The sequence below is a fragment of the Dromiciops gliroides genome, chromosome X (genome assembly GCF_019393635.1).
Source record: "Dromiciops gliroides isolate mDroGli1 chromosome X, mDroGli1.pri, whole genome shotgun sequence".
Taxonomy (NCBI): Eukaryota; Metazoa; Chordata; class Mammalia; order Microbiotheria; family Microbiotheriidae; genus Dromiciops; species Dromiciops gliroides.
Window position 1 is genome coordinate 79,059,303 of NC_057867.1, and position 18,557 is coordinate 79,077,859.

At 40.5% G+C, this 18,557-nt stretch overlaps 1 protein-coding gene across 1 annotated transcript; it reads left to right on the plus strand.

Moving 5' to 3' along the window:
- Window positions 1–5,437: 5,437 nt before the first annotated feature.
- Window positions 5,438–17,186, plus strand: SPESP1 (sperm equatorial segment protein 1). Its single transcript, XM_043974690.1, has 3 exons — window positions 5,438–5,481; window positions 15,359–15,494; window positions 15,699–17,186. Exons 1-3 carry the CDS (start codon window positions 5,438–5,440, stop codon window positions 17,184–17,186), a joined length of 1,668 nt encoding a protein of 555 aa, XP_043830625.1.
- The last annotated feature ends 1,371 nt before the right edge of the window (window positions 17,187–18,557 follow it).

The following is an 18,557-nucleotide window of genomic DNA, read 5'->3' on the forward strand; positions in this document are numbered from 1 at the left end:
ACTGTGAATGACTTAACTATTCTGAACGATACAATGATCCAAGACAATCCCAAAGGACTATTGATAAAACATACTATCCACCTCCAAAGAAAGAACTAATATTGATTGAACACAGATTGAAGCATGCTATTTTTCACTGTCTTTTTTTTCTTTTAATCAAGTTTTCTTGTACAAAATGACAAAATGGTAATATTTTACATGATCATACATGTATATAATCCATATCTGATTGCTTGCACCTTAGGAAGGGGGAGGGAAGGGAGTTAAAAATTGGAACCCAAAACTATAAATAAAAATGTTTATTATAAAAAAAGTTTTCTTTGATGCTTCACTTGTAGCGATTTTCACATTGTTGTCTTCTGACCCTGCCACTGTAGTAGCATTTGATGATCAAGTTCTTTTTGTTCTTGTTTGTTCATTCCCCCACCCTGTTTCTTTGAACATTATGTTAAAGTTGTGCTCTCCTAACCTGGGGATAGGGAGGCACTGTCCCAAGCTTTAGGCTTTTTCATACTATTTTTTCAGAGCTGGTTCTGGGACTTCACAAGTTTACAGTGCCTCCAAGGGATGAAGTATGGTCATTGTTCTCCTGGTCTACACTCTTGTCTTTAAACAGGAAGGGCCCACGCTACCCTGCAAGGACTAGCTCTCCTCTTGGCTCTGGAACTGTGAATATGGCTTCTGTTCTGAAGCCATAAGCACTAGCACTCCTCTCTGCCTTGGGCCTCTGACCTTCTGACCTCTGCTTCCTTGAGACTGACCATAAACACTCCTTTCCATTCTGGAACTGTGTCCTAGAACTGTATATGGGAAATAGATTTGCTAACAGTGCCAGGTCTTGCATCCAATGCCAGAAAAGGATCCCCTGTCATCTCTTTCTGACTAGATGTCCAACCCCCTTACCATCTATGAGCTGAGAGTTCCCAAAGCAGCTGCTGCTGCTGCTGCCACTGCTACTGCTGCCACCACCACTGTCATGGCTACCTCCAAGGTCCAGCACTGGTGCTGCTGTTGAGCTCTAGGATGACCCCGACACCAGTGTCACCGACCTAATAAGTTTTCTTCAGCTGGAAAATGTCCCACTCTGGCCTTTTGTTGGATCTGCCATTCCAAAATTTGATTTGAAGCATTATTTTAAAGTTGTTTGGAGGGGAATGTTGGGAGAGTTCAGCTAGGCTACTGCCTGTACTCTTCCATCTTGCCTCCCCAAATCCTTTTGCTCCTTATTTTAACTCTTCTCAGAGTTCTTTCCTTTCTTTTAGTCCAGACCATGTAGTTCAATAAGAGTCCAAAGCCAATAGCAAAGTTCTCAGATATTACCAACACTGCTAGATGCTTCATTTCCAAGACTAGTCTCAAGTTGTGTTTCCTTGTACTGGCTATTGACAAGGAGTCGTAATGTCATCTAATGTATACAAAATAGTGCATGACCTCAAGGAGCTTCCTTCTAATGGGAAAGAACAACACATAATGGTACCTGACATGCTGGGGGAGTGGGGTCCTGATGATGGGCTAGTTGGAGGTTATAGTGAGAGGGAAGAGGAGAATGGTTAGAAAGCAGACCAAGTCTTGCTGCCTCCCCATTGTCTCTGCATAGTCACTTCTCTGAAGAAGAGTTGGAGATTCCAAAAGCAACTAGGAAAGACTTGCAAGCATCCAGATTGCCTGGACAGTCTCTGCTCCTGAGTAGAATGAACATGCTATGGGTAGAATAAGGTGGGTGGTCCCCATAACCACAAAAGATCTCAAGTGACATCACTATTGCCCTAGTATTCGGTATGAATAAGGAGTGAGGGAGAACTAGCACAGGATTCCTTGTTATAAGGAATAAGGGTCAGCTGTGAAGACAAAGCCTTCTAGACATTTGGTACACCTAGAAATGGTCCTCCCTAAATGGGATTTCCAAATCTCTTCTATGATCCATCCTTAGAGTTCAAATCATCATGAACTCCCTTAGTTCTCCTTGCTCTTAGTCATCTTGAGGGTCTTTCATAATCACCTCCCTTGCTTAGGCTCAAATAACTATATCCAATAGCATAGTAGGATATGGAAATGGGTTCTCAGAATTCTCCTGGCCTTAGGAGTGCTGAGTTAAAGAATTCATAAAAGGAATGTCAAACAACAAAATTAACAGCAATACTGTATTCTATATGAAAATAGGTCTGCCAAAAGTTTAATGTTAATCTATATTCAAGCCATTTCTACCTTAAAGTGAGAGAAAAATCCAAACTGACAGTCCCCTAGGACCTCTAACATGCCTGTCTTCCCCAAAAAGATTTTAGGTAATGTCTCTAGTTATCTTCAACTAGGAAGAGAGCTCTTAAAATACAGCCTAGTTTAATGTTCCAAGATTGAGCAACCATGTCACTATCCCATTCCTTCTTTTTTTGGGGGGGGGGGTTTGCGGGGCAATGGGGGTTAAGTGACTTGCCCAGGGTCACACAGCTAGTAAGTGTCAAGTGTCTGAGACCAGATTTGAACTCAGGTCCTCCTGAATCTAGGGCCGGTGCTTTATCCACTGCGCCACCTAGCCGCCCCCGTATCCCATTCCTTCTTGACTACTCACCTCACTCCAGGAGGGAAACAGAGGGACCCCCTTCCTTCCATTAATATCTTAATCCATTCTTAATGGGTCCTAGCTGCCAAGAAGTTACAGGTGGTCGGAGAGGCACTGATGTGAACAAGACAAGTTATTCTGTTATCACCCTTAATCTATCACCCGACATATTATTTCTAAAAAAATTTCCATTTTACTATAAATGAGGTTTTAAATACACTCCCACAGGTACCAAAGGGATCCTGGATTTGTAGCAGACCAGAATCTCTAACATGTTTTTTTAGTCTTGAAGTCATCAGACATCAAACTGTTTAGCCTTTATTCAATGACCAATCAGTATTCATTCACTGGACATTGCCAGCTCTCACTGGGAAATCCCCTTTATTCCCTCCTCACTGGAAAATTGGGCTCCCATGAGGCTCTATCTCATAAACACTGCCTCCCTTAGAATACAGATACTGGGATTGGAGGAACACAAGGGAATTAGGAGACTGCTAACCACTGAGGAATAAGACAGGCAAATACACCAATCCTTTTCCCCATCCCCAACTGCCCTTACTTCCATTCCCCTTATTTTCCTACCACCACCACTACTCCCAACATGTCTTACTTCAGAAATACCCATCCTTTTCACTGTGTTCTCTGGAAAGCTTCCTCAATAATTAATAAGCTTGATTACACCTTTTCCTTTCCCTTCATATTCCGATTTTGCTGAGACCTGGCTCCCTCCTGATGACACATCTTCCCTAGCTACCCTTTCTAGTACTACCTGAACTTTCTCTAATATGCCTCAAAGAATTGGTCATGGTCAGAAATTCAGAATACTTCCTCCTCGTTGCCAATTGCAGGCTTTTCCTCTATCCCTCCCATCACTCAGTAACCTCATCACCTTTGATTGAGGTTTATTTAATCTAAATGCATCACCTAACCTAGATTTCGAAGCCGTCATCCAGTGGGCCCCATAACTTTCTCCTTCCTTCCCCAAGGAGTTCAGTACTTGGCTCACAGTACATCTCTTCCCCAACTCCTGCCCTCATCCTAGAAGACTTCAACATACATATTGATGTTCCCTCGAGTTAACATTCTAACCTCCCCCATGTCATCCATATACTCATTTCTCAACCTATTTCTCACTCCTCCTACCAGCTGCACACCTTTGATCTTTCTATCACTCAGTGTTCCACTTCTATGTTCAACTCTGAAATTCATTTATCATGCTCTTTTATCCTCTTTTTTCTTTCTCTCTACTTTATGACTCATACCCTGTTCTTCATCTGTCCTGTGACTTCCAATTCCTGCAGCCCCTTACTTCTTTCCCAGGCCATCATCTCAACCCCTTGGTGAAGTGGCTCAAATACACTATCCCCAAATCTCTTGCCCCCTTGTCCCATCACCAATCATGCCTTGCTAAACCTTAACCCTGTATTATTCTCATCATCTACTGCCTTGGATTCTATTCTAAAGATGCAGGTCATCAGTCTGTTCTTAGAGAAGGGGATTGGTCGCACACTTTAAGTAATAAAGTTTGACTGGGTGCATTGAGAAATATAAGTCTGATTTGTGTTTCTGTCCCCTAGTTAGCATACGTGATAGTAAATCTGTTATACACACACATCCCATGTGCTATACCTGTGCCAGGAGGTTTGAAATTGAAACACTTTCCTTATGAGGCTTTTTCTGAAAAGGAGCTGGACTCCCTGGGGGAGGAAGCATCTCCTTGTCCTTCAAAAAGATCCACAGGTACTCTGAAGGCTCCTTCTTTCTGCCCTGACTACCGAGGGGCTGCCAAGACCCTCCCCTAATGCTGCTGATTGGTGGCACAGTACAATGATACGTGTAGTACTAAGAAAGTGGAGACTCAAGTATGGACCTCTGCTTGCCCAAGCTGGTGCTTGGATACTTTCCCAAACATGGGCGACTTAAGAAACCTGATCAGGTTAAGATGTGTTCTGTCACTTCTATGGCTCCAGCCTCTTTTTTATGCCCAGTTGGCAGGCTGATGTTTTATTCACAGAGTCAGCTTGGACCATGGCTTCTTAAACCTGAGAAATTTTGATATGACCCCAGGTATCTAGGTATATAAAATAAGTATACATAACCTTTTACTGTTGCCAAATATTTTACAACTCCCACATTCAGTTATATGACCCTATATGGGGTCTTGACCTATAGATAAGAAGCTAGAGCTTAGACTATATCACCCAGAATGGGGCCAGGAAATCTGTTTGGAGACAAGCATGGTCAGCACGTAGCACCAAAGGAAACACTCCCATGGATCTTCTGCCACTGTGGTCCTCATCTGAGGAGGGATATTACCCAACAGCAGGCTACCATCTTGACTAGACTAGCAAAACCCTTCAGAGTGGAAGAAATGGGTGAAATGTAGGAAAATTGAACCGTCCCAGAGTTAGGTGAGTCACTTGGAATGGCCTTAGTAATTCTTGATGATAAGAACCATAATGCTGCTGTTGTTATGCCTTTTGAAAATAGATATTCTGCCTTTGAATCAGCCAGAGTGGGCAGAACTGAAAAATATCAAATAGTATGTCAGCATCTGGCTCAGGAAAGCTACTAAGTATATCTTAACCAACTGAGAATTAGGGCTCTCAGAGGCTGGCATCCGGCTAATGAGTCAGTCTAACAAAATTGGAAATCATCCCCAGGCAAGCGAATCTCATGGGGAAATTGACAGTGCAAGACGTGATTAGAAGGAGCAGAGTCACCAGGATGAGACAATACACAAAATAAAGATAAATCAGTGAAAAGTGGTTTTTAAAAATCATTTTAGAAGGGCAAAAATTGTTTCATCTTTATTTAAAATGAAAAGTGGTTAGTTCCTTCTGTCTGGCCTCTAAAGGAGCTATCAAGACACTCTGGATGATGGTCATTGGCAGTGCAGCCATGGACAACAAAGCTGTTAATGGGTATGTGTAGTACAAAGACGTGAAGAATCTAGTATGGACCCTTGTTTGCCTTTATTACAACCCTGCTGCCAAACTCATCCCAGGTCTTGTGTTGCACTGTCCTCCCTATGATCCCTAATGGGAGAAGGGGAGCTCTGGCAAGGGAAAGGTGGCCCCATGGGACTCCATGTAGCCCCAGACATAGCCACAGCCCAACCTGGAATGGGGGAGAATAAGACCAATGGCCACCAAGAAACTGGCAACTGAGGCAAGGGTCTTCCAAAAGTAGCTTCCAGAATGCCAGGCTATCACAGGAGCTAAGCCATACCACCACTAAGAATGAAGATACTTCAGGGCAGGGTAGTCAACTCACACAGAGAAATACCTGGCTCTGGGCCCAGCTGGGCCCAAATGAAGCACCTTCAGTCCCACAGCTTCCCTAGCAAGCAGAGAGCATCCTGGAGAAGTTCTATGCCTGGCATCTTTCAAGCTTTGTCACAAACATGAAGATGCTGGTATTGTTGGTTTTCTTAACCTGTGACCTTGGGAGAGGTGTGGGAGACCCATGCATCTGGATCCTTGCCAAGGCCCTCTTGTCACTTGATGATCTGTTTCTTCCTGAATTTGACAAGCAAAAGATGCTCTATCCTGGGACAGCAACTTCTGTGAGCTAGTGCAGGACCTCCACACTCTTAAAACATCTCAGTGATCTAATCCAAAATACAGTCATGAGAATCAAACTAGCTAGGATAGTCTTGGGACTCAGTTATTTCTTGTGCATACAGAAATGTCATCAGCCAGGGTAAGAACAGACTTCTTGAGATGCAGACCCACTCATCCTCACCAGATCTCCTCAAAAACCCATCTCCTTTGAAGTAGGGGCCACCACACTAAAACCAGCCTGATAGGCCTAGGGGAATACTAAGCAGCAGGGTGAGAGGACTGATATCAAGATTCCAGATTGAGAAGCCTCTATCAGCAACAACCTTTCCACCTATTCCCAAAGGTGACAACATATTAACAATCTCCAAACATCAACAAGGTAGATGGGTACTCTAGCTCTTGGAGATCTCCAAGACTGGGAAGTTCTCATTGTCTAAAAGGGAATGCTGTGCCCTGGAATGAAGTCAATGACAATAGAGGACATCTATGGCTCCTGCTTGATATCACATGAGCAACTTTGGGTCCTGTGAACAAAACCTCCTCTAGAGATGCCTCAAGACTGATTCCAAAGCACCTATATATACAAAAATACTTATAGAAGCTCTCTTTGTGGTGGCAAAGGAATTAGAAACTGAAGGGATATCCATCAATTGGAGAATGTCTAAACAAGTTAGGGTATGTGATGGTGATGGAGTACTATTGTACTGTAAGAAATCATGAGCAGGAGTAATTTATTTAACCCTGCAAGAAAGTAGGAGGGGAAGGGGATAAGGGGAGAGAGGTAAAATAAGGGAGGGCAGATTGGGGGAGGGACAGTCAGAAGCAAAACACTTTTGAGGAGGCATATGGTGAAAGAAGATAGAAATAGAGTAAATATCATAGGGAGGGAATAGGATGGAGGGAAGCACAGTTAGCAATAGTTACTGTGAAAAAATTGAAGCAGAGGCAAGAGCAATGTAAGTAAAATGATGATGGTGGTGGTGAAGATGGTGATTGATTGATTGATTGATTGATTGGTGGATGATGATTGAATGAAGATGAGGATTGATTGATGATGATCAATGATGATAAAAGGTATGGTACTCTGCTGGGCTATTGTAAAGAAAATTCTTTGTCAGGTGTAAGGTACTATATAAATGTTATCTATTACTATTGTTTCAATAATCAACCTCATGGGTTTATTGTAAGGAAATCTCTCTTTAAAGTACTACATAAATGTAGTTTACTGTAAAAAATGATGATCAGGATGCTATCAGAAAACCTGGAAAGACATACATGAGTTGATTCAGAGTGAAATGTACTGTTTACAAAATAACAGCAATATTGTAAGATGATCTGCTGTGAATGACTTGGTTATTTTAAGCAATGCAATGATCCAAGACAATTCTGAAGGACTTATGAAAAATTCAATCCATCTTCAGAGAAAGGACTGATAGTATCTGAATACAGATTGAAGCATAATTTTTTTGTTAGTTCCTTTATCTGAAGTTTTGTTTTTGTCTGTTTTCTTTCACAACCTGGCTAATTTGGAAATGTTTTGCATGACTACTCATGTATAACTTATATTGAATTGCTTGAGTTATTGGGGGGAGGGGGAGGAAGATAATTTGGAACATGAAGTTTTTAAAAACTGATGTCAAAATTTGTTTTTACATGTAATTTGGGAAAATAAAAATTCTAAAAAATAAAATTTTAAAAAAAGAAATGATAAGCAGGATGCTCTCAGAAAAACCTGGAAAGATATATATGAATTGATACAAAGTGAAGTGAGCAGAATATTTAACATAGTAACAGATTTCTGCCTAAGAACTGGCCTAAAGATGTGTTTTTTATATAATTTCTCTTGAGTTATAGAATTCTCATTTGTCTCAGACTCAGCTTGATGACACCAATAGTAAAGATGGCAGCAATGCATTCTTCCCCAGAGACTTATTTACCAGACAATTTTTAGGACTATGAATCTTATAGATAGGAAATTCTGAATCAAAGAACTGTGAGAAATTATTTCTATAATTAATATCTTGGAGATTTAATCCTGGCTTCCCCCCATTCCAAGAGTCCTTCTTTTTTTTTTTTAGTGAGGCAATTGGGGTTAAGTGACTTGTCCAGGGTCACACAGCTAGTAAGTGTTAAGTGTCTGAGGCCAGATTTGAACTCAGGTACTCCAGACTCCAGGGCCGGTGCTCTATCCACTGTGCCACCTAGTTGCTCCCAATTTCCAACAATATGAAGTAGAGTATGGCTTATTGAGTTATCCTTCATTGTTACTCAAGTGTCTCATCCCCTCCTGTGGACTGGGTGTGCCAGCACCCAAACTCGTTATGACCATCAATTAAATGGAGCAGAAGGAGGTCCCTGTGACCTATTATAATTTCCAGTGCTTCCTGCAGTTTTGTCAAATAAAGAGTTCTTATTCACCACACCCAAAGCTTGTATTTTGGGTTTTATCAAAGAAGGTAGTTTACCATGGTCATTTACTACCCAATCTATTCCTATGATCCACCACTCTATTTCTTAGCCAGTAGCTGATTCTTTTGGTGATAACCACTTTGTAATACAATTTGAGAACTGGTACTTCTAGGACTCCTTCCTTCAAATTTTTCATTGATTCCTTTGATAGTTTTGACCTTTTGTTCTTCGAGATGAATTTTATTATATTATATTCAACAAAGGGCGAAATCAGGCTGAGCCCACATAAGTCAGTATTGATGAAAGGCTGTTGGTTTGGGTATTAAGAAGGCCTGAGATGTTCTCCATGCCTTTGGAACCTTCTCTTTCAGAAACTTCACATCTCAGGACCTCATTGTCTTCACAATCAATCCTCATCTCATGTATCTCTGCTTTCCTAAAACTTTATTTAGTCGGACTGCTTTTCTAATTTTTGTTTTAGTGCTATTTCTAATACTGTCAAGACACCTCCAGCACTGTGATATGAGGGACATGGTGAATCTTGAGCAGGGTATGTGTGAGTAGAAAAAGAGGCAGCCTGTAACATGGATGATGTAACATTTACATTTAAAAAAAAACATTTTTATTTATAGTTTTGGGTTCCAATTTTTATACCTCCTTCCCTCCCTCCCTTCTTCTCTCCCTGAGGTGATAAGCAATCAGATATGGGTTATACATGTGCAATTATGTAAAACATCATATTAGTCATTTTGTACAAGAAAACTTGACCAAAAGAAAAAAAATGAAAGAAAGTAAGTAAAATAGCATGCTTCAGTCTTTATTCAATCAATATCAGTTCTTTCTTTGGAGACAGATAGTATGCTTCATCATTAGTACTTTGGGATTGTCTTAGATCATTGCATTGCTGAGAATAGTTAAGTCATTCACAGTTCTTCATCAAACAATATTGCTGTCTCTGTGCACAATGTTCTCTTGGTTCTGCTCACTTCACTATACATCAGTTCATACAAGTCTTTCCAGGCCTTTCTGAAGTCATCCTGCTTGTCATTTCTTATAGCACAATAATTCCATCCCCATCATATACCATACCTTGTTTAGCCATTCCCCAATTGATGGGCATTACTTTGATTTCCCATTCTTAGCCACCACAAAAAGAGCTTCTAGAAATATTTTTGTACAAATAGGTCTTTTTCTCTTTTGGGGGATGTCTTTGGGATATAAACCTAGCAGTGGTATTGCTGGATGAAAGGGTATGCACAGTTCTACAGCCCTTTGGGAATAGTTCCAAATTGCCCTCCAGAATGGTTGGATCTTTTCACAACTCCAACAGTGGATTAGCATCCCACTTTCCCCACATCCCCTCCAACATCCAATATTTTCCATTTTTGTTATATTTGCCACTCCGATAGGCGTGACATAAAAAACATGTTATTAAATAATGTCAGACTGTTTACATCCCTACATGGGAAGATACTTGTAATTCTTTTATTGTATTGTTTTGTTTTGTTTTGTTTTGTTTGCAGGGAAATGAGGGTTAAATGACTTGCCCAGAGTCACATAGCTAGTAAGTGTCAAGTGTCTGAATTCAGATTTGAACTCAGGTCCTCCTGAATCCAGGGCTGGTACTTTATCCACTTCACTACCTAACTGCCCCTAAGATAGATTTCTATACCCAACTGTGCATGTATGTTATTCCCATCTTGAGACAAAGTTAGTGAGAGTAAGGTTTAAACAATGGTCACCCCACTCCGTTCTTTCCCTCGACTGTAATAGGTCTTTCATGCCTCTTCATGTGATATAATTTACCCCTATTCTACCCCCACCTTTCCTATTCTCCGAGTACAATCATTTTTACTCCTTATTTTTAAAAAGTCTCATCACATCAAAGTCAACTTATACCCACACCCTCTATCTTTGTATACTCCTAACTGCCCTAATAGATATACAGTTCTCAAGAGTTACAAGGATGGGGGGAAACTAGGTGGCACAATGGATAAAGCACTAGCCCTGGATTCAGGAGGACCTGAGTTCAAATCCGATCAAAAGTGACATTTGACACCTACTAGCTGTGTGACCCTGGGCAAGTCATTTAATCCTCATTGCCCTGCAAAAAAAGAAAAAAAAAAGAAATAAGAGGGGTGAATTCACCACCAATTAAGAGAAAATTAAAGCTATGATTAGGAGCTATTTTGCCCAATTGAATGCTAGTAAATCTGGCAATCTAAATGGAATGGTTGAATATTTACAAAAATATAAATTTCCTAGATTAACAGAAGAGGAAATAAAACACTTGAATAATTCCATTTTACAAAAAGAAATTGAACAAGCCATCAATTAACTCCCTAAGAAAAAATTTCCAGGGCCAGATTGATTGACAAGTGAGTTCTGCCAAACATTTAAAAAACAATTAATTCAAATACTTTATAAATTATTTGGAAAAACATACAAAAAAAGAGTTCTACCAGATTCCTTTTTTGAGACAAATATGGTGCTGATACATAAACCGGGAGGAGCCAAAACAGAGAAAGAAAACTCTAGACCAATTTCCCTAATGAATATTGATGTGAAAAAATTAAATAAAATATTAACAAAGAGATAAGAACAATTTATCATTAGGGTAATACACTATGACCAGGTAGGGCTTATACCAGGAATGTAGGGCTGGTTCAATATTAGGAAAACTATTAGCATAATTAACCATATTAATAACAAAACGAACAAAAATCATATGATCATCTCAATAGATGCAAAAAAAGCTTTTGACAAAATACAGCAACCATTCCTATTTAAAAAAAACACTAGAGGACATAGGAATGAATGGAACTTTTCTTAAAATGATAAGTAATACCTATCTAAAACCATGAGCAAGAATTATCTCCAATGGGGATAACCTAGAAGCCTTTCCAAAAAGATCAGGAGTGAAGGAAGGATGCCCATTATCACCACTATTATTTAATATTGTACTAGAAATGTTAGCTTTAGCAATAAGAGAAGAAAAAGAAACTCAAGGAATTAGAATAGGCAAGGAGGAAACAAAACTATCACTCTTTCCAGATGATAGGATGGTATACTTAGAAAATCCTAGAGAATCAACTAAAAAACTACTTGAAACAATTAACAACTTTAGCAAGGTTGCAAGATATAAAATAAACCCACACAAATCATCAGCATTTCTATATATGACCAAGAAAGCCCAGCATCAAGAGATAGAAGGAGAAATTCCATTTAAAATAATTGCAGATGAGGAGCACTTGACACTTACTAGCTGTGTGACCCTGGGCAAGTCACTTAACCCCAATTGCCTCACCAAAAATAAAATAAAATAAAATAACTGCAGACAATATAAAATATTTGAGAGTCTACCTACTGAGACAAACTCAGGAATTATATTAAAACAATCACAAAACACTTTTCACACAAATAAAGTCAGATCTAAATAATTGGAAACATATCTATTGCTCATGGGTAGGCCAAGCCAATATAATAAAAATGACAATTCTACCTAAATTAATTTACTTATTCAGTGCCATACAAATCAAACTACCAAAAAATATTTCATAGACTCAAACAAAATAATAACAAAATTCATTTGAAAGAACAAAAGGTCAAGAATATCAAGGGAATTAATGAAAAAAAAAAAACACAAAGGAAGTTGGGATAGCCATACCAAATCTGAAGGTATACTATAAATTAGCAGTCATCAAAACTATTTGGTACTAGCTAAGAAATAGAGTGGTGGATCAATGGAATAGGTTAGGCACAGGAGACACAGTAGTAAATGACTTTAGTAGTGTACTGTTTGGCAAACCCAAAGACTCTAGCTTCTGGGATAAGAACTCAGTTTTTGACAAAAACTGCCAGGAAAACTGTAAAATAGTATGGCAAAATCTAGGCATAGATCAACGTCTCACACCATATACCAAAGAAGGTCAAAATGGGTACATGATTTAAACATAAAGGGTGATAACATAAGCAAATTAGGAGAGCAAGGAATAATTTACCTGTCAGATCTACGGAGAGGAGAATTTATAACCAAAGATGAGATAGAGAACATTATGAAATGTGAAATGGATCATTTCAATTACATTAAATTTAAAAGGTTGTGCACAAACAAAACCAATGCAACAAGATTAGAAGGGAAGAAGAAAGCTGGGAAATATTTTTTTATAGCCAATGTTTCTGATAAAGGCCTCATTTCTCAAATAGAGAGAGAAGTGAGTCAAATTTGTAAGAATACTAGTCATTCCCCAGTGGATAAATGGTCAAATGATATGAATATGCAGTTTTCAGATGAAGAAATTAAAGATCTCAATTGTCATAAGAAAAAATGTTCTCAGTCACTATTGATTAGAGAAATGTAAATCAAAACAACTCTTTGGTGCCACCTTATACCTATCAGATTGGCTAATATAACAGAAAAGGAAAGTGATAAGCGTTGGAGATGTGGGGAAATTGGAACAGTATTGCATTATTGGTGGAGTTGTGAACTAATCCAACCATTCTGGAAAGCAATTTGGAACTATGCCCAAAGGGCAACCAAACTATGCATGCCCTTTGATCCAGCAGTACCTCTGTAGGATTATGCTTAGCTTTGCTGCTGAGGTGTTCTTGGTTGTATGCCTATCCCTTTTGACTTTTAGAATGCTGTATTCCAGTATCTTCTTTGATTTTTTTTTAGTGAGGCAATTGGGGTCAAGTGACTTGCCCAGGGTCACACAGCTAGCAAGTGTCAAGTGTCTGAGGCCAGATTTGAACTCAGGTACTCCTGACTCCAGGGCCGGTGCTCTATCCACTGCACCATCTAGCTGCCCCTTCTTTGATTTTTAATAGAAGCTGAGAGTCCCCAATCACCATTACTTATCATTTCATTTTCTGACACATACTAAATGATCTCTCACTTAAAGGAAGGGAAGGATCTCACTAAGCAAATATGCAGAAGTAATATATTTCAAGTATGTTGGATAGCCTTCACTATAACCAAACCTAAGGTAGTGAGCTCATTAATCCCCAATGTTCCTCTTTACCCATTTATTCTTTTAAAATTTCACACTTCATTAAAGTATGAAACTTAATTTCAAGATCAACAAGCATTGATCTAGAATGTACTAGACATTGTGCTAAGCACTGAAGAAATAAAGAAAAAGACTCCAGCAGAAGAACTGTGTAGACCTGAAAGGGAGAGACAGTTTCTACTTTTACTTTTTACTTTCTTATTCCTCTCTTCCATATTTGAGCTGTCTGAGAGAGAGAGAGAGAGAGAGAGAGAGAGAGAGAGAGAGAGAAGAGGGGGAGACAGAGATAGAGAGGGGAGAGGGGGAGAAAGAGAGGAGAGGGAGAGGCAGACAGATAAGCTAGGAAGCAGAGGTAAGAAGCGAGAGCATTACAAGCAGGTTGTTATTGATGTTCAATTGTTTCCAACTCTCCATGACCCCATTTGGGGTTTTCTTGGCAGAGATTCTGGAGCGGTTGGCCATTTCCTTCTCCAGGTCATTTTACAGATGAGGAAACTGAGGCAAACGGGGGAAGTGACTTGCCTGGGGTCACTTGCCCAGCTTCCTTTAAGGTAGTAAGTGTCTGAGGCTGGATTTTAACTCAGATGTTCCTGACTCCAGTCCTGGCACTCCACAAGCAAAAGGGGATACCTACTACAAATGCATAGTTGGGAAATGGAAAGTTATGTGACAGGAACCCCACATAGGCCAGCGTAACTGTATCATAAAGTTTGGTGGAGTCGAAGAAAGGAGAGCAGGATGCAAAGGACAAGACAACTGGGATGGGGCTAGGTTTTACAGGATTTTAAGTGACCAGGAATGGAATGTGTATTTGATCCTGTAGGCGATAGGAGCTGCAAGAATTTAGTGAGTATGGGTAGTGATATGGTCAGACTTTTTCTTCAGATTTTCCTCAATTTCTCCCAAATTTCTCCTTTCAAAATTCAAAGTGAGATCCTTTCCTCTCCCAAATCCCTCCCACTTACCACCTACTCAATTTACTTCTTTTTTATTTGTCTCAAGTTCTTCCTTCTCTTGCTTCTTTCATTGAAGGCAAAACTAGCAAGTCTGACTCTTATTCTGAAGAGAACTGTCTCTGTCTGTCTCTGTCTGTCTCTGTCTCTGTCTCTATTTGTCTCTCTCTTTTTCCTCAGCTTGCCTCTTCACTCTTCCTCTTCATCAATAAGAATGACTCTATGAATGTAATGGAATTCTATTGTGCTGTAAGAAACAATGAGCAGGCAGATTTCAGAGAAACCTAGAAGGAATTGCATGAATTGATGATGAGGGAGATGAGCAGAACCAGGAGAACATTGTACACAGCCACATCAACATTATGTGTTGATCAACTGTGATAGACTTGATTCTTCTCAGCAATACGACAGTACAAGATAGTTCCAAAGGACTCATGATGGAAAAGGCTCTCCAAATCCAGAAAAAAAAAAAAAAAGAACTGTGGAATGTGGATGCAGATTGAACCATACTATTTCTTTTGTTTTTGGTGCTGTTATTTTTCTTTTTTGAGGTTTTTCCTTTTTTGCTCTGATTCTTCTCTTATAACATGACTAATGCAGAAATATGTTTAATGTTATCGTACATATATAACGTATATCAGATTACCTGCTGTCTTGGAGAGGGGGGAGGAGGGAAGGGAAGGAGGGAGGGAGAAAAACTTGAAACTAAAAAATCTTATAAAAACAAATGTTGAAAACTATCTCTACATGTAACTGGAAAATAACAAAATACTTTTATAATTTAAAAAAAAGATTTAAAAAAAATAAGAATGACTCTAAATCCCAACTTGACTTCTGACATGGCTTCCAGCTCTGTTTCAGCCAGCCCCTCTTTCTCCCCGCCCTGCCCCGCCCCGCCCCGCCCCTCCCCGCGGGCCCACCTCCCTTTGTGGCGGTGCCTGGATACAGTGGAATGCTGGGGCTGAGTCTGCGTCAGTTGGTGGCTGGCAGTGTCGAGGTTAGGCTGCCAAGACGAGCCTCCTTCTGAAAGTTGTGTGTCCTCAGGGTGGGTGGAGCAGAGGCAAGTACTCACTAGTGGGGCAGGAAGGGCAGGCCTCGCGGGAGGGTGGGCCCACCGGGCCAAGCGGGGAAGGTGAAGCTAGAGGAGCGAGTGAAGCTGGTGTTGTGCTTGAGCCCCCTCTCGCGGGGGTGGTGCCTCTAGTGGCTGCGCATGCTGGGCCGCCAACGGGCCAGTTGGCTAGGGCTGCCAACTGCCGGAGGTGGTACCGGCGGATCACTTGGTCCTGAGCACTCCCTCTGGGTCCCGAGCACTGCCGAGATGCCCTGCACACAACCACGGAAGAGGAGTGCCAAGGCTGCCGTGCTTTTGGCTGTGCTGTGGCTCTGGTCCCTACCAACCATGGCCTACCCCCGGGTGCGGACCCTGAGTGACGATCAGGTGAGCAGCAGCAACCTGAGCAAGGAAGACAGCATCCTGAAACAGTATGCTGAAATCCTGCAGCAGGTGGCCATGCGAGTGCCCACCCAAGCTATCCCTAGCAAAAAGCAGGCTACTACTGTCAGCTCCAACTGGGAGAATGAAATTGAGCAAGCCATGGAGGGGATACAAGGGGAGAGCCCAGGGGAGATCCCGGAGGAAATCCCGGGGGTCCTAACCTTCCGGTCTTCGAAGTCTAACAAGACAAAGCCTGAGGTGCCCGAGATGAAGAAGCAAGTCTGGCCTAAGGAAAAACTGAAGCTCAAGAGCCCCATCCAACACCCCAGGGAACGGCAGGAAAAAAAGCAAGAGAGGACAGGCAACACAGAGGACAGCAAGGGCTCAAACTGGGAGGATGGTTTAGAATCGGATGAATCCGATAGTGAAGACGCACCTCAGGATTCAGCAGTAGAGAAAGATGTGGCCTCAACTCTGGAGCTAGCTGCGAAACTAACTATGGACCATATCCAGGAACCCTTTAAGAAAGTGCCAAAGAAGCTGATTCTCACACCACCTGTGAAAGTAACTCTTAAACCAGTCCCCAAAACACCTGCCAAAGTCCATGGGAAGCCATCTCTGGACTTAGCTTTGAAAGTCATTGAAGAAGCTTGGGAACAAGTGAAACTAACTACCCCAGGGGAAAGGGTTATGCTAGGACACATGGCTCTTGTGGCTCCATCAGTCCTGGACTACCCAGGGCCACAGGTGCACGATCTAGGAACAGGGATCTCCCAGCCATCAGAGGAAGCCAAAGAGCAACCAAATAAGGAACAAGTAGTGGAAGATCGAATACTGAAAAAAATCTCAGACATAAATACTCAGATAAAACATGCACTGAAAAATACAAAACACCACATGGAATTCAAAGATGACGTTGAAGCTGCCAAAAAGTATCTACTCCAAAGCCTTTCCTTAGTAAACAGAGAAAACACATCTATCAATGGGCATAAACCCCAGAAGTTAAGAAAAGAAAAGGATAATGATGAAAAAATTCGATCATTTATTAATTTCCTATATGATTTCAGGTCTCAGATAACTGCATTTTTAAACATGAATAATATTCCATTTGATCTTCAAGGGAAAGCCACTACTGTATTCAGTATTATGGAAACAATGCTTTGCAGAAATCACACAAAAAAGGCAAATATCATTAAGTTATTAGAGGATAATATAAGAATGTTAAACATGCTTATTGTTACAGTGAATCCATGATTAGCCTTCAATTGAACTGTCCAATTCTAAGAGAAGCTAGATTTTCTTTTCCTTAAGTGCATAAGTAAACTTTCTGCTGTACATTACTCTCACATCTTTAATCTATAATATATATGAACAGTTGTCGGTTTCTTTACCTTGTAATATTTGTCTTTAGTAAAGTTTGCCATTTTCTTTAAACGACCAAGAAATGTGTTCTTTTGCCTGTTTAAAACTTATTTTCATTTATGCTTGAATATACTTAGTTTAGAATTTATTTTCTATATGGGCACAAACTCATCCTAGTTCCGTACATGTAGTCAGGACAGGGCACAACTCCCACCAACCTTCTTCTGGACACTAAAATTAAGATATTCTAAGATCCCATTAGCTTTTTTTGAAGCTACAATAAGTAAATATGCCAAAGTCTTCCCTGGATATATGTTATACGGATAGTAGCTGTTTTCCGTGATTTTTAGATAGAAGAATTTCCCCATAGCAGCAAGCCAAATTCTTACTAAAATAAAAATGGTTGTAGCATGGTTTAGTGGAAAGAGTGCTGTATTTGGACCAGAAAACCTGGGTCTAACTCAGTTTCCTCATACGTAAAGTAAGAAGGTTGAACTAGATGATCACTAAGAACCATCTGATTTTGTGACTTCACATAGCTTCATGGGGTCTTACCCATAAGGAGGGTTGGTGAGCATCCATATGATTTCTGGAACTTCTTAAAGGTCCTGTTGTTCCCATAAATCCCATTCCTTCCTCCACTTACCTGGTATCTATGTCTTCTTCCTGAGTAGAAGGTGAGCTCCTTGAGGGAGGGCAAGGACTATCTCTTTTTTGTCTTTCTATCCTTGGTTCCTGGCACACAGTAGGTGCTTACTAAGTGCTTATTGATTGATTGACAAAAACCCTCTGGCTGATGCCTGAAATGCTAAATCATCACCTTAGAATCATAGATTTAAAGCTAGAAGAAACCACCTTATTCAACCTTCTCATCTACCACACCCTTTTATGAATGAGAAAACTCAGTCCTGAAGAGTTTGAGACTTATTTGCCCAAGATCACACAGGTAAGCGGAGAGCACACAGTAGCAAAGCAGAGCAACCAGCTACCAATATGACTCCAGATCCAGTTTCCTTTCCACTGTGCCACACTTGAATTTAAGCCTTTGACTCCCATTACATTGCTAATCCCTCTGGGTGGGGGTGGCAGCCTTAAAGGCCCCCTTTTCATATGAGGAAACAGAGCCCAGAAAGATGAAATTAGTTTCCCAAGGTCATTTCCCTCTAACTCACACCCAAGGAAATGGGGCAAAGAAAGGAGTGTGTGTTTATGTGGCATGGCAGAATATTTATTTTCAAATTCTCATATCTTTAGATGTATATA